Here is an 18,051-nt window from a genome sequence, read left to right as displayed (position 1 = left end):
TGTTCATCGGTTTTGTTATTTATTTGTTTGAATTGATTATTCAAGAATGAGTTTATTGGTTCAATTTAGTTAATTTTAAATAAAAATAAAGGTTGATAAGAATCTATTTTATAAATTCAAATAATTGATATATGCATGTATAAAAGTAAATTATGCTGTCAAAATGTCACAATTCATTATGTATAAATTGCAACAACAATTAATTATATTATAATATAATTGGTTAAATTATAAAAAAAGAGGATGGATTTATTTCTTGGAAAATAATATAAGAAAGGGAAAACAAAAGAAGAAAAAGGTAAATGTTAAATTTAAAAACACAGAAGAAGAATATAAATCCACAAGAAATAAGAGACACACCGCAGAAGTTCTCTATTTCGTATTTTGGGGGTTCTTTCTCGCGTGAATCGCTATGGCTGCTCTGCAATACTTGGAATCGTTGCGGAATTCGCAACCTGAGCTCGCCGATTGGTACAATTCGCTCGCAGATCTGTATCAGAAGAAGCTTTGGCATCAGCTCACCCTTAAACTCGAGCAGTTTGTCGCACTCGCTGTTTTTCAGGTTCCACTCTTCTTCTTTTCACTCAAGCTGGACTGTATTTAGGTTTGTCTTTGTTTCGGCAATTGTTGGTTTAGGGTTTTAATTTGTTTATTTTTTGTGCCATTGTTGGTGTGAGCTCAATTTGGGAGTTAGGGGGTATGTGGTCTCGAGAGAGTGATTGTGCTGCCGTTAGGGTTTTGTTTTGGGGGGGGGGGTTGAGTTATGTGTGGGAAAGATGGGGACTTTTTTCACTAGGATAGCGTTTGGTTTTCATCAGGGATCCGAAGATGTTGGGTGGGAAATGTAGATGGGGTTGTTAATGGATTGTAATTAGGTTTTTTCTGGAATGTAAATATTTGGACTCCTGATTTGAAGTTGGGTTTTATAGTTTTAGTTATTTGGATTTGGAGGGGAGTGATGAGTGAAGATTTTTAGGGACCTGGTATATTATTATATGACGTGTGGGACATATACGGTTACTAATAGATGCCAAGCTACTAGGAACTAAAGAGCTCGAAGAATCTCAAATTGCAGGAAGTTCTATAATAGAAAGAACCTCGAGACTTTCTTGTTATAGAGAAAAACAGAAGAAGAATTACAGTTGTCTATCAAAAGCAAGAGAGCTTCCGTTCATGTTCACACTAACTATTTATAGAGTTACTTAACTAGTAGTTAGCAGTCATCGGCTAACTAATTTGGCTATAACTACTCAACTAACTACTAAAAGTACAGACTCTAACAATTTACCCCCCTTAAGAAAATCCTTCTCCTCAAGGATTACAAAAATGTGGAAATTTTCTGGGAAGATCAGAGTAATATTTCCAAGTTGTATCTTCAGGACTCTGATTTTTCCTCTGCACAAGTACTTTAGTCACTGCCTTTCCTCTCTTTCTGACAAAGGTTACTCAAGAATGGCTTCAGGTTCTTTTGCTTAAGAAATATCAGTAATATGGCTAGACAAAACTGAGCAATTTGTAGCATCACCAATGTATTTCTTTGACTGACAAACATGGTATACATTGTGAATTTGAGAAGTGCTTGGTAACTGTAACTTGTAAGCACTGCCCTGACGTTATCCATCTCAGGAAAAGGACCATAGTACTTAGGAGCCAATTTTTCATTAATCCTAGTTGCTGCTGAGCCTTGCCTATAGGAATGAAGTTTCTAATAAATTTAATCTCCTACTTGAAACTGTCTGTCAACTCTATGTCTATTGGCCAATTGCTTCATTCTGTCTTGAGCTCTCCCCAAATGGAACTTATGAACTCTTAGCATCTCTTCCCTTTTTGTAAGATTTCTGTCTAATTAAGAGGGGGGTTTTTGCAAAAATTCTTTTTTGTCATTAATCTGTCCAACTTTGGGGAGGGATTCTTGGCTTTTATTCATAGTAGGGAGGTTGCTATCTGATTGATATTGGTGGAGGGATAATGAACAATCTGCCTTACAAACATGGTAGATATCCTCGCAGGGTATGGTGGAGGCATGGATAGGGTTGAAGAAAATTATAGTATATTCATATTGGTAAAGATAAGAAATAAAGAAAAAATATAGAAATTAAGCAGAGGTTGTAGGGTAGTCACCGGAGATGGCAGTCAGTCTCTTGTTGGTAGTTGGAGATGGCTGTGACAGTTGCTGGGGTGGTTCCGTATTGTACAACTCTGGTGCTGTGCTGATCTATCTCTGGTGTCGTGGTTGCCAGAAATGGCTGTAATTACTTGCTGGGTGCTAGGGTATTGTGGTGCTAATCCATCTCAGTTGCAGTGGTTGCTGGAGATGCCTGTGAGTGGCTTGGGTGGTTGTCCAGCTCCGTGCGATTTTGCAACATACTCTTCACGCCTTTCTTTTCAAACTAGTGGGCTGTTTCATTAATTGTTTGGATGGTGGTTTGGGTCAGGTTGTGGGCCTTATCTTTTAAAAGATAGTTTTTGGGTTGGGTCATGCAGTCCAACCTGTATTCTATACTTTTAAAAGGTTTTTGATCCCTTTTAGGCATGGTTTGAGTTGGGTTGCACGACCCAGCCCATTTCTTTTATTGTTTTGGAGTTTCAGATTGTTTTTGGGCTGGGTGTCATTACCCAACTCATTCATCTCTTTATTCTTGACAGTCACTTTGCCATGCCATTTCAGAAGCAATGTCTGCCTTTCGTTTTGTGGCTGCCACAACCACCATAAAAACCAGCCACCCCATCGCCAGTTCCTGGTGCCTGAGTGATTTCTGCGTGGTGCTTCCATGGCCACTATTTAACAACATTGGTTGTTAAATATCCCAAAGAAGAACTTCCCTGACCACTTTATTGCCCAGTAATGCCTCTACTTAACTATTGCATATGATATGTTTGATTCCATTATGTTGCCACCCATTCTTCTATTTAGTTATTGACTATTATGTTTTATTTCATTTATTATGTTGCACAGTTTGTGGATATTGATTTCCCTTTTGCTTCTAATATAATTTTTCTCGAACCTTTATTGAATAAAATTCACTTTGTAATGTGTATTCTTATCATTATTCATGTGTTTTTTATAATTGGTTATTGCTAAAATTTTCAGGCCGGTGATGCGTTGATTCAATTATATCACAATTTCATCACAGACTTCGAGACTAAAATCAACCTTCTGAAGCTTGCACATTTTGCTGTTATAGTTTCTCGGCAGTATTCTGAAAAAGAAGCAGCGATTGGTTATCTTGAAGCAGTCATTGAGAAACTGCAAGCCACTAGAGAGCAGCGCATAGAAGAACCTATCCTTTACATTAAGATGCAAATAGCAATATTCAAGCTTGAGCAAGGTGACCAGAAGGAAAGCAAGAGACTCCTAGAAGATGGGAAGACTACACTTGACAGCATGACAGATATTGATCCATCTGTATATGCTAACTACTACTGGGTATCGTCTCAATATCACAAGACCCGCCAAGAATTTGCAGAGTTCTACAAAAGCGCCCTTCTCTATTTGGCATACACATCAGTGGAGTCTCTATCAGAATCATTCAAGCTGGTGTGTCATCACAATTGTTGCAAATTTCCTTTTTTGTTGTCTCAAAGTATGGCTATTTACTTACACTGGTTTTTTTTGATTCAATTTATGATTTGTATTGCAAGGGGAGATAAAAAGCCGAAAGAACCCACCATATAAATGGAGCTTTGTATGGCAGAACCCATGGCTGACAATGTGTTTACACGCACACACACAAATTAAAAATAAAAAACTGTAAAAGTGACAAATATATTAGAAAAACATAAAACTAAAACTCATAACACTCATCTAAGTCTCAATCTCTTGATTGTCATCACATAACAATAGGGCAATACTAAAGACACAATGACTCATTGCAAAAAAAATTCTCATCCCCTCTTCTAACCCAATATAATCATTCTCCTCGTCATCAAAAGAGGTATCTCCTTCAGCTTCCACTCCTAACATTTCCAATTTAATATTTGGCAATCCTTCTTCTAATTCTTCCTGCTCACTACTATTTTCTCCAGTTCTTCACCTAGAACCCCTTTCTAGTTTCAAAAGCACCTCCTGTTCTTTTTATAGAAATCTTTGAGAAAATGTTCCATCTTGACTCTCCATTTGCAATTTGCTTCCTTTTGTTTATCATCAATCTCCTTATCTACAACTAGTGGATGGCGATGACTGCCAAAACTTTTTGAATTAGGCAGCACTCGTGTGACTGTTGCAGCTATGACAATTCTTTCTGAATTATGCAAATTGTGTTTTCACTCAAACAAAATCTGTAGGGGAGGGGAAGAAGGAAGATGACAATGATAAGGAGCTTGATAATCAGTGATAATTTCCAAAAGCACATGGCTAGTAAGGCTGTTTATTAATTTACTGTGGGTGAGAACGGCAATGAGTGTAGTTTTCTGCATATCCAACTGTGGGTATTATGGAGTGATATTCTCTTGAATCACATTTTGCTCCTAGAGTTACTTATGTATACATGTGTGTGTGTCTATATATATATATATATATGACACGGGAGCACAAAGCTCATAGCTGCTGAAGTTCAATTTTGTGTTGCCCTGTGGTAATTAAAGCTAGTTGATGTGTCTAACCGTGCTTCATTTATGTAATATTTATCTATTATCTATAAATTTTTTAGCGTATTTTACTTTTATTTTGCTATTTCGTCTTGACATTGCAAATGTCATTGTGTCCATGCATCTTTTTTTTTTTTTTAAATAGAAACTTCATCAGAGGTTTATAAATACATATAGGTGCACTGTGTTCTCTATAAGGGATAAAGAGAGGTTAAGGCAGAGTTCATTGTGTTCTATCTCATTTATGGTTTGTTTCTATTTGTGTGCAGATTTTATATGAATTAATGTTCTATTTTTTTATTTTTTAGGATTTAGCATTTGATTTATCTCTCTCTGCGCTTCTTGGGGACAACATCTACAACTTCGGAGAGCTACTTGCCCATCCTATAGTGAGTAATTACGTCAAAAATATTTGGAGCACCTATTTTCTTAAAATTCTTTGTTTCATCTATCTTTTTACTATGTTGGTTCACACATCTGTAATATGTTAAACAGATCAAGAGCCTTCTGGGGACAAAAGTGGAATGGCTTTACTATATTCTGCAGGCATTCAATTCTGGTGATTTAGTACAATATCAAGAATTGTGTCGGGTTCATAATGCTGCTTTAAGAGCCCAACCAGCACTGGTTCAAAATGAACAGAAGTTGTTGGAAAAGATCAACATCCTCTGTCTGATGGAGATAATTTTCAGGTGTATAGTTAATTACATTCTATTGTTGTCACCTGTTGAGGTGTATTTAACAACCTTCTTGTTTTCATTTCCAATTCAAACTGATTGCCATTGCTTGCAGTCGGCCTTCAGAAGATCGAACTATTCCCTTGAGTGTAATTGCTCAACGTACAAAACTTTCCATAGAGAATGTGGAACATCTCCTTATGAAGAGCTTATCTGTAAGTTGTCTTGGAAGTTCTTAGGAAAACATTGTAGAAAATCTGTTTGATTTTCTTTGCAACCATTTAAAGTAGTACACTTTTTAAACTGATGCATTTCTCTAGATGTGAAATAGCTTATGATGTTCTCTTATCCTTTTTATTGGTGTATATTATTTTCTACCAAGACTTGACCTATAATGACAATTAATCATAGTGTGATCATAGTGTTTTAAGCTTATATTCAGTATGGGAATGGAGATATAAACTATAATCGAATTGATATTTAAATTTGAGTCTTGAGCTGTTTACATGTCCCTACGCAGTTGAAGAATTATGTTGTGTTCATTATTACTTATAAAATGTATAGTTGATTATTTTGAGTTTTAGTTATTACTGTGTGATACATAAGCAACACCTAATGATGTATTTTTGCTATGCTGAAAATGACCTCTCATCTTGTGGTAGATTGTTAAAGTGAATGGTATGACCTGCCTGTTCAAACATGTTCTGAAGAGCTTTTGATGCTTGATTTCATTTAAGGAATACGTAACTTCTTGCCATATTGTTGGTTGTAGGCTGGGAAGCAAATAATCTGTTTTGACTTTGATTGTCTGTTAGATAATTCTTTGTAGTTATCGTTGGCAATTAACTCTATTTTCATCACCTGAAAATTAACTACATCCATTACTAAGAAGTGGGTTAAAATGGGACAATTGGTTGATTTGGAGAGTTTAATTGACATGAAGTGAAGAAATGTATTTGGTTAAAATTTTGTTGAGCATTTTCATCTTTTACTAGGCTTTATAAATCTTGGGAATTTTGCACAGAATACGTTATTTATCTGATGTTAGAAGTTTAAGAGATTATATTCCACAAATTAAAGTCCAAAGGGTTTGTCCTAGTTCAAAGTGGAAAATGCTTTTTTGGCTGTTTGGAATGGGTGGTGTTAACTTTTTAGTATTGCTTGCATCTTGTCCTTTCATTACCTCCTGAAGCTGTAGACGTGGGATCTTTGTTCCCATTCAAACAAATTTGTTGTTTTTACTCGTATATCTACACCTTTTCAGTGATTAAGCAGATGGTCTTCTTGAATATTGTGGCTTTGGTTTAGAAATACTTACTCTTCTCAGTAACTGAATGTTTGTTACGAGTACAGAAGACAACATCATTCTGAATGTATTTATAGCATTATGTACTTGTTTCAAAGAATTTTTAGTTGTCCATGAATTGTTCTAAGCAAAGCAATCGGGAGTTTCTTTACTTGAGTTTCTGCATTTTTAGAACTTCATTACTGTCATATAGAGCTTCGGCAAATAACGTTTTTAAAACGTAAAGCTTGAAAGTGAATTTCTTTATTTGCAGGTTCATCTAATTGAGGGTATAATTGATCAAGTTGAGGGCACAGTGCACGTTTCCTGGGTGCAACCAAGAGTTCTGGGTATTCAACAGATCAAATCCTTACGGGATAGACTTGACAGTTGGACAGGGAAAGTACACACTGCATTGTTGTCCATCGAGGCAGAAACACCTGATCTAATCGGATCGTGAATTCTCTTTTATTCATTTTCTGCCCTTTGTAACAATTTCTTAGGTTAAAGAGAACACATCCTTAGGCGACACAAGATGAGGAGACTTCCAAGTGACATGGGGCCTGGGTTTGGCTGCTGCTTTCTGAGTGATTGTACTTGGCTTAGAAATTGTTGGTTCTATGCTTACAAACTTACAGACATGGTAACTCGTTTCCACCCAGGCTGTTTTTACGCATTAGTGTGATGACAAACTGTATCTGGAATTTTCTTTGATACGTCCATTTTTATTGACTTTTAGAAGTATTTTTCATTTAACAGTCCCAAGCATTCACCTTCGTTCTTTTGCCCAATTTGTCATCCACCTTGATCTGGGTGGTACTTACTATGAGCGGAATCTTTTCTGTTATTTCTGCGAGGCTGTTTTCTTGTAACAGCAATAAAATGATGAATTGGCACGGTTGGTGATAGAGATGCTAAATGACACTTTTAGGAACATACATTTTTTCTTGTAGGATAAAGTTTATTGGAGATTAAAGTTGTGTCGATTCTTACTATCATAGTATGAATATGTTACTAGAAATTCTCATGGAAACATTTGGTTGAACTACTCTGCGGTATGGCCATTTGTACGGAAAAAATCGTCAAAGAAAGAATGAATTCGTAGAGGTTTTACGATATCATTTCAAATGCGATAATTACATTGATAAGTAAAATAGGAAGTATGAAGCTTGAGAAAATATCAATTAAATCGACAATAGAGACACAAATAGGGGAAATGAAAACGGAAGCATTGAGTAAAAGATTATTAAAAGTCAGTGGAAATTTGTGTAGATTTGGATGGAGTGGAAGATGAAGCCATTGAAAGGGTCTTGAACAAAAGATATGGAGAAAACGAGAGTTGCGCAGAAAACAGACTGAATAAAATGGTAAATTTTTTACGGTGTAATGCCTTTTTAGAGTTATTTTTATCTTCAAAGGAGGTTGTGAATAAATTCTGGTTTTTCTAAGCCATGTGAAATTTAGAACGTAAAAACGTAATATTTTGTTGTTAGATGAAATCCCTAAAAATCCATTGAGGCAGAAAACGGAGAATTGATTTCAGTCAATGATGGTGGGAATAAAAAGGAATGTGCTTATGATTATTGTGTCAAGTAACTCATTAAACAGAAGGAAAATATAAATAGATAGATCTTATGTAAACCGAAGGTGACAAATTATAAATAGAATTTTAAATATTATGGGAATGTTACAAAGAGGAAGAAATGACAAATCCAGTTTTGATTGTAACAATTCGGGTAATCACTTTTGATTGTAACAAATCCAGTACATTATTACTTCTTTTTAATAAAACAGGAAAAAAATAATTGAAATGATAACAAGTGGTTGGTAGAGTGTTCAGTCTTAGTGATTATTCAATTCGTCCACTGGGTTTGTTTGTTTGGGAGTGAAGAAAGTAAGAGGAAAGAAGGAGGTAGCTTCGTGGGAGAAGTGAGAAGAACTGCTTCCGCAGCTTTCTTTTATGAGAGATAGGGTTGTGAGGGAACTGAGAAAAAGTGTGAGAATGGATCATAAACATACTCACGTCCACACCACTCCCCTTGCCTTCGCACTCACCGTTTCTTGCTTCCTCTGCATCGCTTTGCCACGTTCCCACTCTCAACCATCGCCACCGCTTTGTGATGAGCAGTCATACATGTGCACCATAAAGGTTTCCGGCATCTTGGATCCTGTCTGGAAACAGATTCCTCCCTCTCAGTGTATCGGCGCCGACCCATCACCCCAGCTCAGCTGCTCTGCTCCTTATGAATCTCAAAATTTCACACTGAAGAAGGTCAACCACACCACTCACACCATGACGGTTGTGCCAACACACACTGTCAACGATGTTTGTTCAACTGATTTTGTTTACATTTACGACAACTTGAACAACAGTCTGTTACAACATTACGAGTCAGTGCACAACGTCATCGTATTCTTGGATGATTGTCCTTTCTACATCTCAAATTTCACTTTACGCCAAGTAAATTGCAGGGATGCTGCGTTCTATTTTGGGGAGGAGAATGAGATGTTGCACAAAGTACTCGAATCGCTTAAGGATTATTGCAAGAGATGGTTGCTGGTGCCCATTGCCGCTCCTCTTGATGATTATGATCATAAAGGTGATGGAGCTGAAGTTCTGAAAGAAGCTCTGAGGGATGGGTTTCAGCTCTACTATAGTCCTCCTCAACACTGTAGAGGATGCAACCAAATTAACGGAAATTGCTGGAGCGGTGGTTATGAGGGACATGTAGTTTCATGCAACTACTATTGCCCAAATCAATACTGTTCTTCCAAAAGGAGTGGTATGTCTTCTCTCCTCTCATATATATATCTTACATATCATTCCCACAAAATCCTCTTTTTAGCTAATCTCTTCCCATTCTCCTTCTTTAATCTACTCCTAACATTTAACCAACACACACTTTGATGCAACAATTAGGACAAAATTAGCACAATAAATTCAGTGCAGTCTGGGATCAGCTGCAATTGGACCAACCCACTCTTACTCCCATCCACAAATTTTCCATCCCCATCATGCTTACCGATCTACACTTCATTTTTTATTTTTAAATTCCATTCCTTTTTGACAAATTATAGTATTTCTTTTACAATTACTTATTTCCTTCCTCATGCGGTTTCTTTACCGCCACCAAGTCCCATAAAACTTTTTGGGGTTTGAATTTGTTAAATACAGATAAAAAATTATATACAAAACTAATTTATCTTGAATATATCCAGGATATAGAATTTTTTATTTATAATAAAAAAATATGTACTATACCTAAAATATAAATAAAAAATAATAAGATAAAAGATAAAAATAATATATCTAATACTTTCTTTTAAGTTTGTACATATAAATCTTATATATTAAGCTTACTACTAATATAATCAATATATTTAGTGAAAACATATATAGACCGATTAAAAGCAAAGATGATAGAAGAATAGAAGCTGAAAAAGCCATGAATAAACAAGTGAAAAATCTTAAAAATATAAGATTTTCCAATCAAGGCATATGAAGAAAAAAAACAACTTCAATGCTTTGAATAAGGAACTAAGATGAGATGAGACATGCAATCACAACTAATATGAAAGCAGAAAAAAAACAATCTCAATATACCATCATGCACGATAGAAAATGGGAGCAAATCTACAACTTTAAAAAGCATTAATGAAGACATTGTTGATAACATAATACTCGCTTAAGACGATTAAAATTAACAGAGTATCGTCGTCGACAATAATAATGGAGTGGCAAAAGCAACAACTTTTTTGAGTTGAATATGTGTATATAAAATCCTCTAGTTATAACAAAAGAAATATAAGGTAATCTTAAAATATAAATAACAAACTAATAAACATACTATATCTACACGTTAATATGCCCATGAACAGAGCTCATTAACATCAATTTCTATTGGGTTATTGGTTATAGGAGTCCTGGGACATTTAAGAAAATAATTTAAACGAGGTCTTTTAATTAAAGTATTATAAGAAAGAGGATTTTGCATGCATAATTATTTTTTTAGTTCTTCTGTCATATTAATATTATAATATTATGTTGCTTCCAGCAAATAGAGATTATCAGCTTAGATAACACATACATGCGGTACTTTATCAAGTAATAAAGAGAAGGTAGCTTTGTTCTTTAGGAATAAGAGGATTCTGTCTGGCAGTGTTTGTTTAGAAGAAAAAAAAATGTGATGCTTCATAGCAATAAGCTACTTAATTTATGTAGTCTATTTCTAATTCCACCTGAGTAAAGTTTTGTATTTTGCAGAACTTGATTATTTATTTTAATGAAAGAAGTACCTTGATAAACTAGAACAAAAAACGTGTAGATATAAATTAATAATAAACAGTACGGCTAAAGCTTGAAGTTAGCCATTATAATTATAATGAAAATAATTAATAATAATTCAAATGTACTGAATAATATCTTGGGGTTTCGATGAGAAGTACGTTGTTGACCTGACGAGCATGAGAAAAACAAGAGTTGCTGATTGCACCTTTTCCAAGTCATGCTGATATGTGGTTCTTCCTTCTTCACACCTTCGTTTCCATCCTTCAGCTTTGACTCGGTCAATAACCAAGTTAAAATCATCTCTCTATTTTGTCTCCAGCTATTTATTACTTTCTTTCTCCATTCTCATTTTTTCTTCCTTTTCCCATACGCGTCAATTCAATCACCTCTCTAAATATGTATCAACTTTAACTTTTAGTACCATTTTCCTGAAATTTTCTTTTGTAACCATTGAATAATGTTATCAAGTAGTTTCTCTATGCATTACAATCTCTGTTTGGCTCTATTGGTATGAAAGAGAGGGTTGGGAGGGAAGTGAGAAGAAGTGTGAGAATGGATGATAAACATAGTCACATCCACACCACTCCCTATGCCTTCGCACTTACCCTCTCTTTTTTACTCCTCATCGCTTTGCCATACTCCCACTCTCAACCACCGCCACCGCCTTGTGCTGAGCAGTCATACATGTGCAGCATAAACGTTTCCGACATCTTGGATCCTGTCTGGAAACAGATTCCCCCCTCTCTGTGTAACGGCACCGACCCATTACCCCAGCTCAGCTGCTCTGATCCTTATGAATCTCAAAATTTCACACTGAAGAAGGTGAACTACATCACTAACACAATGACGGTGGTGCCAACACACACTGTCAATGTTTGTTCTTCTGATTTTTTTCACATTTACGACAACTTGAAGAACAGTCTGTTACAACATTACAAGTCAGTGTTCAACGTCATCGTATTCTTCGATGGTTGTCCTCTCGACATCCCAAATTTCCCTTCAGAACGCAGATTTAAATGCGGGGATGCTGTGTACTATTTTAGGGAGGAGGGTGAGCAGTTCTACATACACCCATCGCTTGAGTATTGCAAGAAAAGTTTGTTGGTGCCCATTGCCGCTTCTCTCGATGATTATGATAATAAAGATGGTGGAGCTCAAGTTCTGAAAGAAGCTCTGAGGGATGGGTTTCAGGTCTCCTATAGTCTTCCTCAAGATTGCAGCAGATGCAACCAGAGTATCAGAAATTGCTGGAGCGGTGGTTATGAAGGACATGTAGTTTCATGCAACTACTATTGCCCAAATCAATACTGTTCTTCCAAGAGTAGTGGTATGTCTTCTCTCCTCTCATATATCTTACATATCATTGCCACAAAATCCTCTTTTTAGCTACTCACTTCCCACTCTCTCTCTTTAATCTACTCCTAACATTTAACCAACACACACTTTGATGCAACAATTAGGACAAAATTAACACAACAAATTCAGTGCAGTCTGGGATCAGCTGCAATTGGACCAACCCACTCTTACTCCCATCCACAAATTTTCCATCCCCACCCTACTTACCCATCTACACTTCATTTTTTATTTTTAAATTCCATTCCTTTTTGACAAATTATAGTATTTCTTTTACAATTACTAATTATTTCCTTCCTCCTCCGAATTCTTTCCCCCACCAAGTCCCATAAAACTTTAGGAATTGAGTTTGTTAAATATAGTAGAAAATTATATATGAAATTAATTTATATTTTGTTAGATATACTCCTAGGATCTTTTATTTATAAGCGGAAGCTTTCGAGCAGCCCTTTTTGTACTATCATTTTTGTACTACCATTCATCGTAACGGGATACGTTGACCTCAAACTGAAACTTTTGTCAAGAAGAATTTTGATACAGGGATCACTATTGTACTCATACGAACTTAACATCACACTGATACCATGTTAATCAGTACTTCTATCTTAGGACTTTTTGTATTTTTCTAGAATTTATATTATACTTTAATAGATTTGATGGCAATCAATTTCTCTGTTTATGCAAGGATAAGTCCTGCTTAAGAAGTTGTGACAGTGGTAATAATATATTTTGAAATATTGATAATTTTTTTGTTGTTTATTCAGATTCCTGTGATGCTTCTATTCCTTTCATGTTTTGTTTCCCCATTTCCCTCTTTTGGGTACAGATGCAATTTCAATCCTACAATGCCATTTCAGAATAGGCTAGCCAAATAAGTATACCAGAACTTTGGCTAAAGTATCTTCATATATATGTGTATATATATATATATATATATATATGTATATATATATATATATATGTATATATATATATATATATGTATATATATGTATATATATGTATATATATGTATATATATGTATATATATATATATATATATATGTATATATATGTATATATGTATATATATGTATATATGTATATATATATGTATATATGTGTATATATATATGTATATATGTATATATATATGTATATATATATATATGATAACTTTTTGGCAAGTATACCAAATCGTTCCAAATAATATAGAGTAAGTTCAAAGTATCGTTCTCCCAAGGGACTTGTGCAACACATGACAATTCTTTCTTTTATAACTCAATTAGACATCAAAGTGTACAAAAACACAAGAAACTCTTTTTGGTATTTTTATCAAACAGTTGGTGTGCAAGGAATTATATTTAAAAGAAACTTTCTTGGAATTGGGTTTCATGAATCATATGAATATAAAACTCTGTTCAATATTTCATTATTTCATTCAAACATTCACATCAAGGCATACTAGTCCTAATCCCTTAGCAACTAGTTCTAAATTAATATATTAAAATGCTAATCCCTTAGTCAATTTAACATACAATTTGCATTAAGGCCGATGTTAAGAATGACCAAGTTATTGAGTCTATCCCTAGATCCCAAATCACTTAGGTGCTCTATCTATGTTCATGTTCAAAATTACTTTCCAGTAATCAGAGACATTCAAATAACATTATATTTCCATACAATGATAGTAAATACAAGAAAGAGCATATGAACGAACAACGATATATTGAACAGGAAAATTACATCAGAGTAAGTTCATTATATCCAATTCCAACGAAAGAAAAACTACTCCTAATCATCTAAACGTACACATTTGAAGCAATCCCTTGCAACAATGGTGTCTTGATGCCTCGAGGTAGTCTCCAGAAGTTCCTGACATGTTTTCGTTTCTTTCTTTTGTATGAAACTTCTGTTCGAAGGGCCTGTTTCTGTCGCTCTGTCACGTCTTTTAAAACCACTTAAATTCATTTTAGCGCACATGTACTGGTGCGCTATGCGAATTTTCTTAACTGCTGTATTTTAACTGATGTTATTTGCTCAGCGCACAAGTACTGGTGCGCTATGCGAATTTTCTAATATATCATTTTCCTGTACAATATTTTACATAACAATCTACTACCTATTACAACTTTTCAACGATACAACTTTTCAACGAGGAACAACATGAAAAATTACAAGATTGAGCTCATTTATAAGTATAAAAACAACTCTTTTTCACACTTATCAATATATATATATATATATATATATATATATATATATATATATATATATATTTGGTTTACATAAATTTGTCTAGCCACGACAACTTTTTGTGTGTTGTAGACACAGTAACCAAATCAGCTGTGCAATTCTTTTGATATAATTATTAACTGTCTCATGAAAAGGTTCAGCTACGTATAATCTTTTCATTATCTGGATGTGAAGATATCTTTATCAGTTGTCATGCATTATATGCTTATCATCAAAATATGCAGAAATATGCTGAAATTGAGTATTCTTTATACTTGGACTTTAAGAAAACGGACCAAATTTTTTACCCAGTTAGAAACTAGTCATCATAAATTTGAACCGGAAAACAAGTATAGTATGGCTAACTCCTAAGTGTTCTGATACAAGTGCAGCTTACACTTATTGGTAATTCCCATTTTGCCACATAAGGATGTCATGCCATAACCCTTAGCGCGTACTTTCTTCTTGACGCATTTGGTGAAATTGTATGTATGTGTCTGTGTGTCTATGTTTACTATATTATCATCCTTGAATTGGGAGAATGTTAACCCTTCTGTGCTTTCCCTTCTATCTGTTGCAGGGGGAATAATTTGGAAAGCGAAAATCATTATAGGTAACAAGTTCAGTTTTCTTTCATTTTTTTCTTTATTTTTTCACATTTATTTCATTAATGGTCATATAATAATAGAAATTTGCTATGCTTGCTCTCGTAAATAGTGCGGATACTTGGTGAATTAATTTAATCTTGATCTATATATATTGAAATTATTCACACTATTTCAATAATTTTTAAATAATCATCTCGATCACTTTTGTATTCAAGATTTTTTACCATATTCCATGAAAAAAATTCACTTTTGTTAGTTTGGTGGTATAAGTCAATACATGTCTTAAATTTAACAAAATTTTGTCATTGCATTGGTCTTTAGATTACACTTACAAGTTTTAATGTATTTTAAGATAAGTATATTAAAATATATATATACATTAATAAATTAAAAAAAGTGATAAATATTTTTAAATCGTCCAACCGGACAATTTAAGATTCAATACATAATTTGTATGGTTTCATCTTACATTATTTTTAAAAGAATTCAATTCTTTTATAAAACTCAAAGACTTTACATAATTTTTGTATTAAATTTCAAAAAAAAAAAACTAAAGCTAACTCAATAAAAATTCTTAGGTAAACAAAGTACAAACACAAATAATTAATGCACACTTACTTGCAAAACTATGACGCCACAACACTGCCGTAGAAAATCCATTTGACCTGTCATAGAAAGTTTTGTCCGTACTAATGATTTTTTCGTTATGCTTCGTATGCACACACTCTCACACACACATATACCAATCTTAAAAATCCAGGGGTTTCATTTGCTTTCAAAAAAGTTATTAAAAAAGTTTTTGTGAAAGCTTTGTAAAGAATGAAACTGTTTTCCATTTTCCCAGATAAAGTTAATGAAATATGCTATTTTATATAAGATTTTGATAAGGAATTAAGCCTTACATTTTGTTTGGAATATAACCTTTGAAATTAACAAATACAAAATTAACTATTATCTTGTTTTTTCTTCTTATCATATCTAAATAGTTGAGTTTCCAATATTGGAAATTAGCTTCAAATGTTTCTAACTCCTACGTCTTCTAATATATTTATCAACAGGTCTTGCAAGTGCAACAATGGCAGTATTCATGATATGCCTCATAATAGGTTGTAGAAAACGTATCTCATCAATAAGAAAGACAAATTTTCAGATTACTAATGAGCAAGATATTGAAGTATTTTTAAAAGATCATGGAACTCTAGCACAAAAGAAATACAGATTTTCAGAAGTCAAGAAAATGACCAACAACTTCACAGTTAAACTGGGTGAAGGTGGGTTTGGTGTTGTATACAAAGGAGAGTTACGCAATGGTTACCATGTGGCTGTAAAAATATTAAGGGCATCAAAAGGAAATGTCAAAGACTTTATCAATGAGGTTGCCAGCATCAGTAGAACTTCTCATGTTAATGTTGTCCAACTTCTTGGGTTCTGTTTGGAAGGAAAAAAGAAAGCCCTTATTTATGAATTCATGCCTAATGGTTCCCTCGACAAGTTCATCAGTAATAAGGGACTAGAAAGAACTTTATCTTTGACTTGGGATAATCTGCTGCAAATTGCAAAAGGTATAGCCAAAGGATTAGAGTACTTGCACAAGGGATGCAACACTCGTATTTTACATTTTGACATAAAACCACATAACATTCTTTTGGATGACAACTTCTGTCCCAAGATATCAGACTTTGGGCTTGCAAAACTTTGTCCTGGGAAAGAGAGCACAATTTCAGTTTCATATGCGAGAGGGACAATAGGATATGTAGCTCCAGAAGTGTGCAACAAACATTTTGGTGGAGTATCACAAAAATCTGATGTGTATAGCTATGGAATGATGCTACTAGAAATAGTGGGAGTGAGGAATAATATTAATGTTGAAGCCACCGAAACAAGTGAATACTTCCCAGATTGGATATACCGAAAGCTGGAGCAAGACCAAGATTTGAAAAGTGATGATGTGACAGCCACAAAAGAAAAAGAGACAGAAAGGAGAATGATTGCAGTAAGTTTGTGGTGCATTCAAACATTTCCAAAGGATAGACCTACTATGAGTAGAGTAATAGAAATGTTAGAAGGCAACATGAATTCCCAAGAAATACCCCCAAAACCTGTTCTTTCTTCTCCCACAATTGGATTGGTGCCAGAATTGACCACTAGTTCCTTGCAGTCTGAGTAGATCTTAAAAGTTGTTTTTTTAAAGATCACTCAACACAGTAATGTTTCAGTTGTAACTTCTTAAATCAAGGTTTTATATTGATTTTTATAATATAGATTAATCAGTTGGAATATTAATTATTTTCATCCACCTTGATCTGGGTGGTACTTGCTATGAGCGGAATCTTTTCTGTTATTTTTGGGAGGCTGTTTTCTTGTAACAGCAATAAAATGATGAATTGGCACGGTTGGTGAAAGAGATGCTAAATGACACTTTTGTGAACATACCTTTTATCTTGTAGGATAAAGTTTATTGGAGATTAAAGTTGTCTCAATTCTTACTATCATATATAGTATGAACGAATATGTTTTACTATGTTACTAGAAATTCTCATGAAAACATTTGGTTGAACTGCTCTTAGGTATGGTTATGTGGCCATTTGTATGGAAAACAAATCATCAAAGAAAGAATGATTCTTAATTTGATAATATTTTCCTTTTAAGAAGCCCCTCTCAAGGTATAATAGTTAGTATAAATTATGAGAATGGAAGAATGTTGAAAATCTCAAAGCTGCATGTAGACAGGTAAAAACTTTGAGAATGGAAAAATGTTTAAATTGCGTGAGATTACAAGAGGGGTTGATGGAAAAAAAAAAAGCTCAAGATTGATAAAAATGTTAAGCATGGCTGGAAAAGAAGATATGAATATAAAGATGATGATTACAAAGAAGACAAGTTCAAAGAATTTTGATTTTGAGAAAGAGTTATCAAGTGAAACAGATCGATATTTGTTGAGACCACTTCTCTAAACATTTGTAATACAAACACTTATGTAAACACGCTCTAAAGCAAATGAGAATGAAGGAAAGAATTTGTTTTGTTATGTATTTCTT

At 34.2% G+C, this 18,051-nt stretch overlaps 2 protein-coding genes across 5 annotated transcripts; both read left to right on the top strand.

Annotated features, from left to right (window-relative positions):
• Positions 1 to 342: 342 nt before the first annotated feature.
• On the top strand, positions 343 to 7,307 carry LOC124827827 (26S proteasome non-ATPase regulatory subunit 13 homolog A). The gene is made up of 6 exons (XM_088113699.1): positions 343 to 562; positions 3,092 to 3,538; positions 4,896 to 4,976; positions 5,083 to 5,279; positions 5,380 to 5,479; positions 6,824 to 7,307. Exons 1-6 carry the CDS (start codon positions 413 to 415, stop codon positions 7,007 to 7,009), a joined length of 1,161 nt encoding a protein of 386 aa, XP_087969825.1. The 5' UTR covers positions 343 to 412; the 3' UTR covers positions 7,010 to 7,307.
• Positions 7,308 to 8,273: 966 nt separating this feature from the next.
• LOC124840523 (LEAF RUST 10 DISEASE-RESISTANCE LOCUS RECEPTOR-LIKE PROTEIN KINASE-like 2.5) lies at positions 8,274 to 17,417 on the top strand. Of its 4 annotated transcripts, XM_088113698.1 has the most exons (4): positions 8,275 to 8,979; positions 11,818 to 12,164; positions 14,986 to 15,018; positions 16,072 to 17,417. In XM_088113698.1, exons 1-4 carry the CDS (start codon positions 8,510 to 8,512, stop codon positions 17,178 to 17,180), a joined length of 1,959 nt encoding a protein of 652 aa, XP_087969824.1. In that variant the 5' UTR covers positions 8,275 to 8,509; the 3' UTR covers positions 17,181 to 17,417. The 4 variants fall into 4 exon arrangements, with proteins under 4 accessions (XP_087969820.1, XP_087969824.1, XP_087969821.1 ...); XM_088113694.1 differs by lacking the exon at positions 11,818 to 12,164 and having other exon boundaries at positions 8,274 to 9,332; XM_088113695.1 differs by lacking the exon at positions 8,275 to 8,979 and having other exon boundaries at positions 9,927 to 12,164.
• Positions 17,418 to 18,051: the final 634 nt, after the last annotated feature.

Source organism: Vigna umbellata, chromosome 4 (genome assembly GCF_029865625.1).
Source record: "Vigna umbellata cultivar VRB3 chromosome 4, Vumbellata_1.0, whole genome shotgun sequence".
Lineage (NCBI taxonomy): Eukaryota > Viridiplantae > Streptophyta > Magnoliopsida > Fabales > Fabaceae > Vigna > Vigna umbellata.
This window is presented reverse-complemented; position numbering and strand designations above follow the sequence as displayed.

Coding starts and splice junctions, on each gene's coding strand:
- LOC124840523 (XM_088113694.1), top strand. CDS start 8,510: ATGAGAGATAGGGTTGTGAGGGAACTGAGAAAAAGTGTGAGAATGGAT. Junction 9,333..14,985: donor CTGTTCTTCCAAAAGGAGTG/GTATGTCTTCTC, acceptor TATCTGTTGCAG/GGGGAATAATTTGGAAAGCG. Junction 15,019..16,071: donor GAAAGCGAAAATCATTATAG/GTAACAAGTTCA, acceptor ATTTATCAACAG/GTCTTGCAAGTGCAACAATG.
- LOC124827827 (XM_088113699.1), top strand. CDS start 413: ATGGCTGCTCTGCAATACTTGGAATCGTTGCGGAATTCGCAACCTGAG. Junction 563..3,091: donor TCGCACTCGCTGTTTTTCAG/GTTCCACTCTTC, acceptor TAAAATTTTCAG/GCCGGTGATGCGTTGATTCA. Junction 4,977..5,082: donor AGCTACTTGCCCATCCTATA/GTGAGTAATTAC, acceptor TATGTTAAACAG/ATCAAGAGCCTTCTGGGGAC.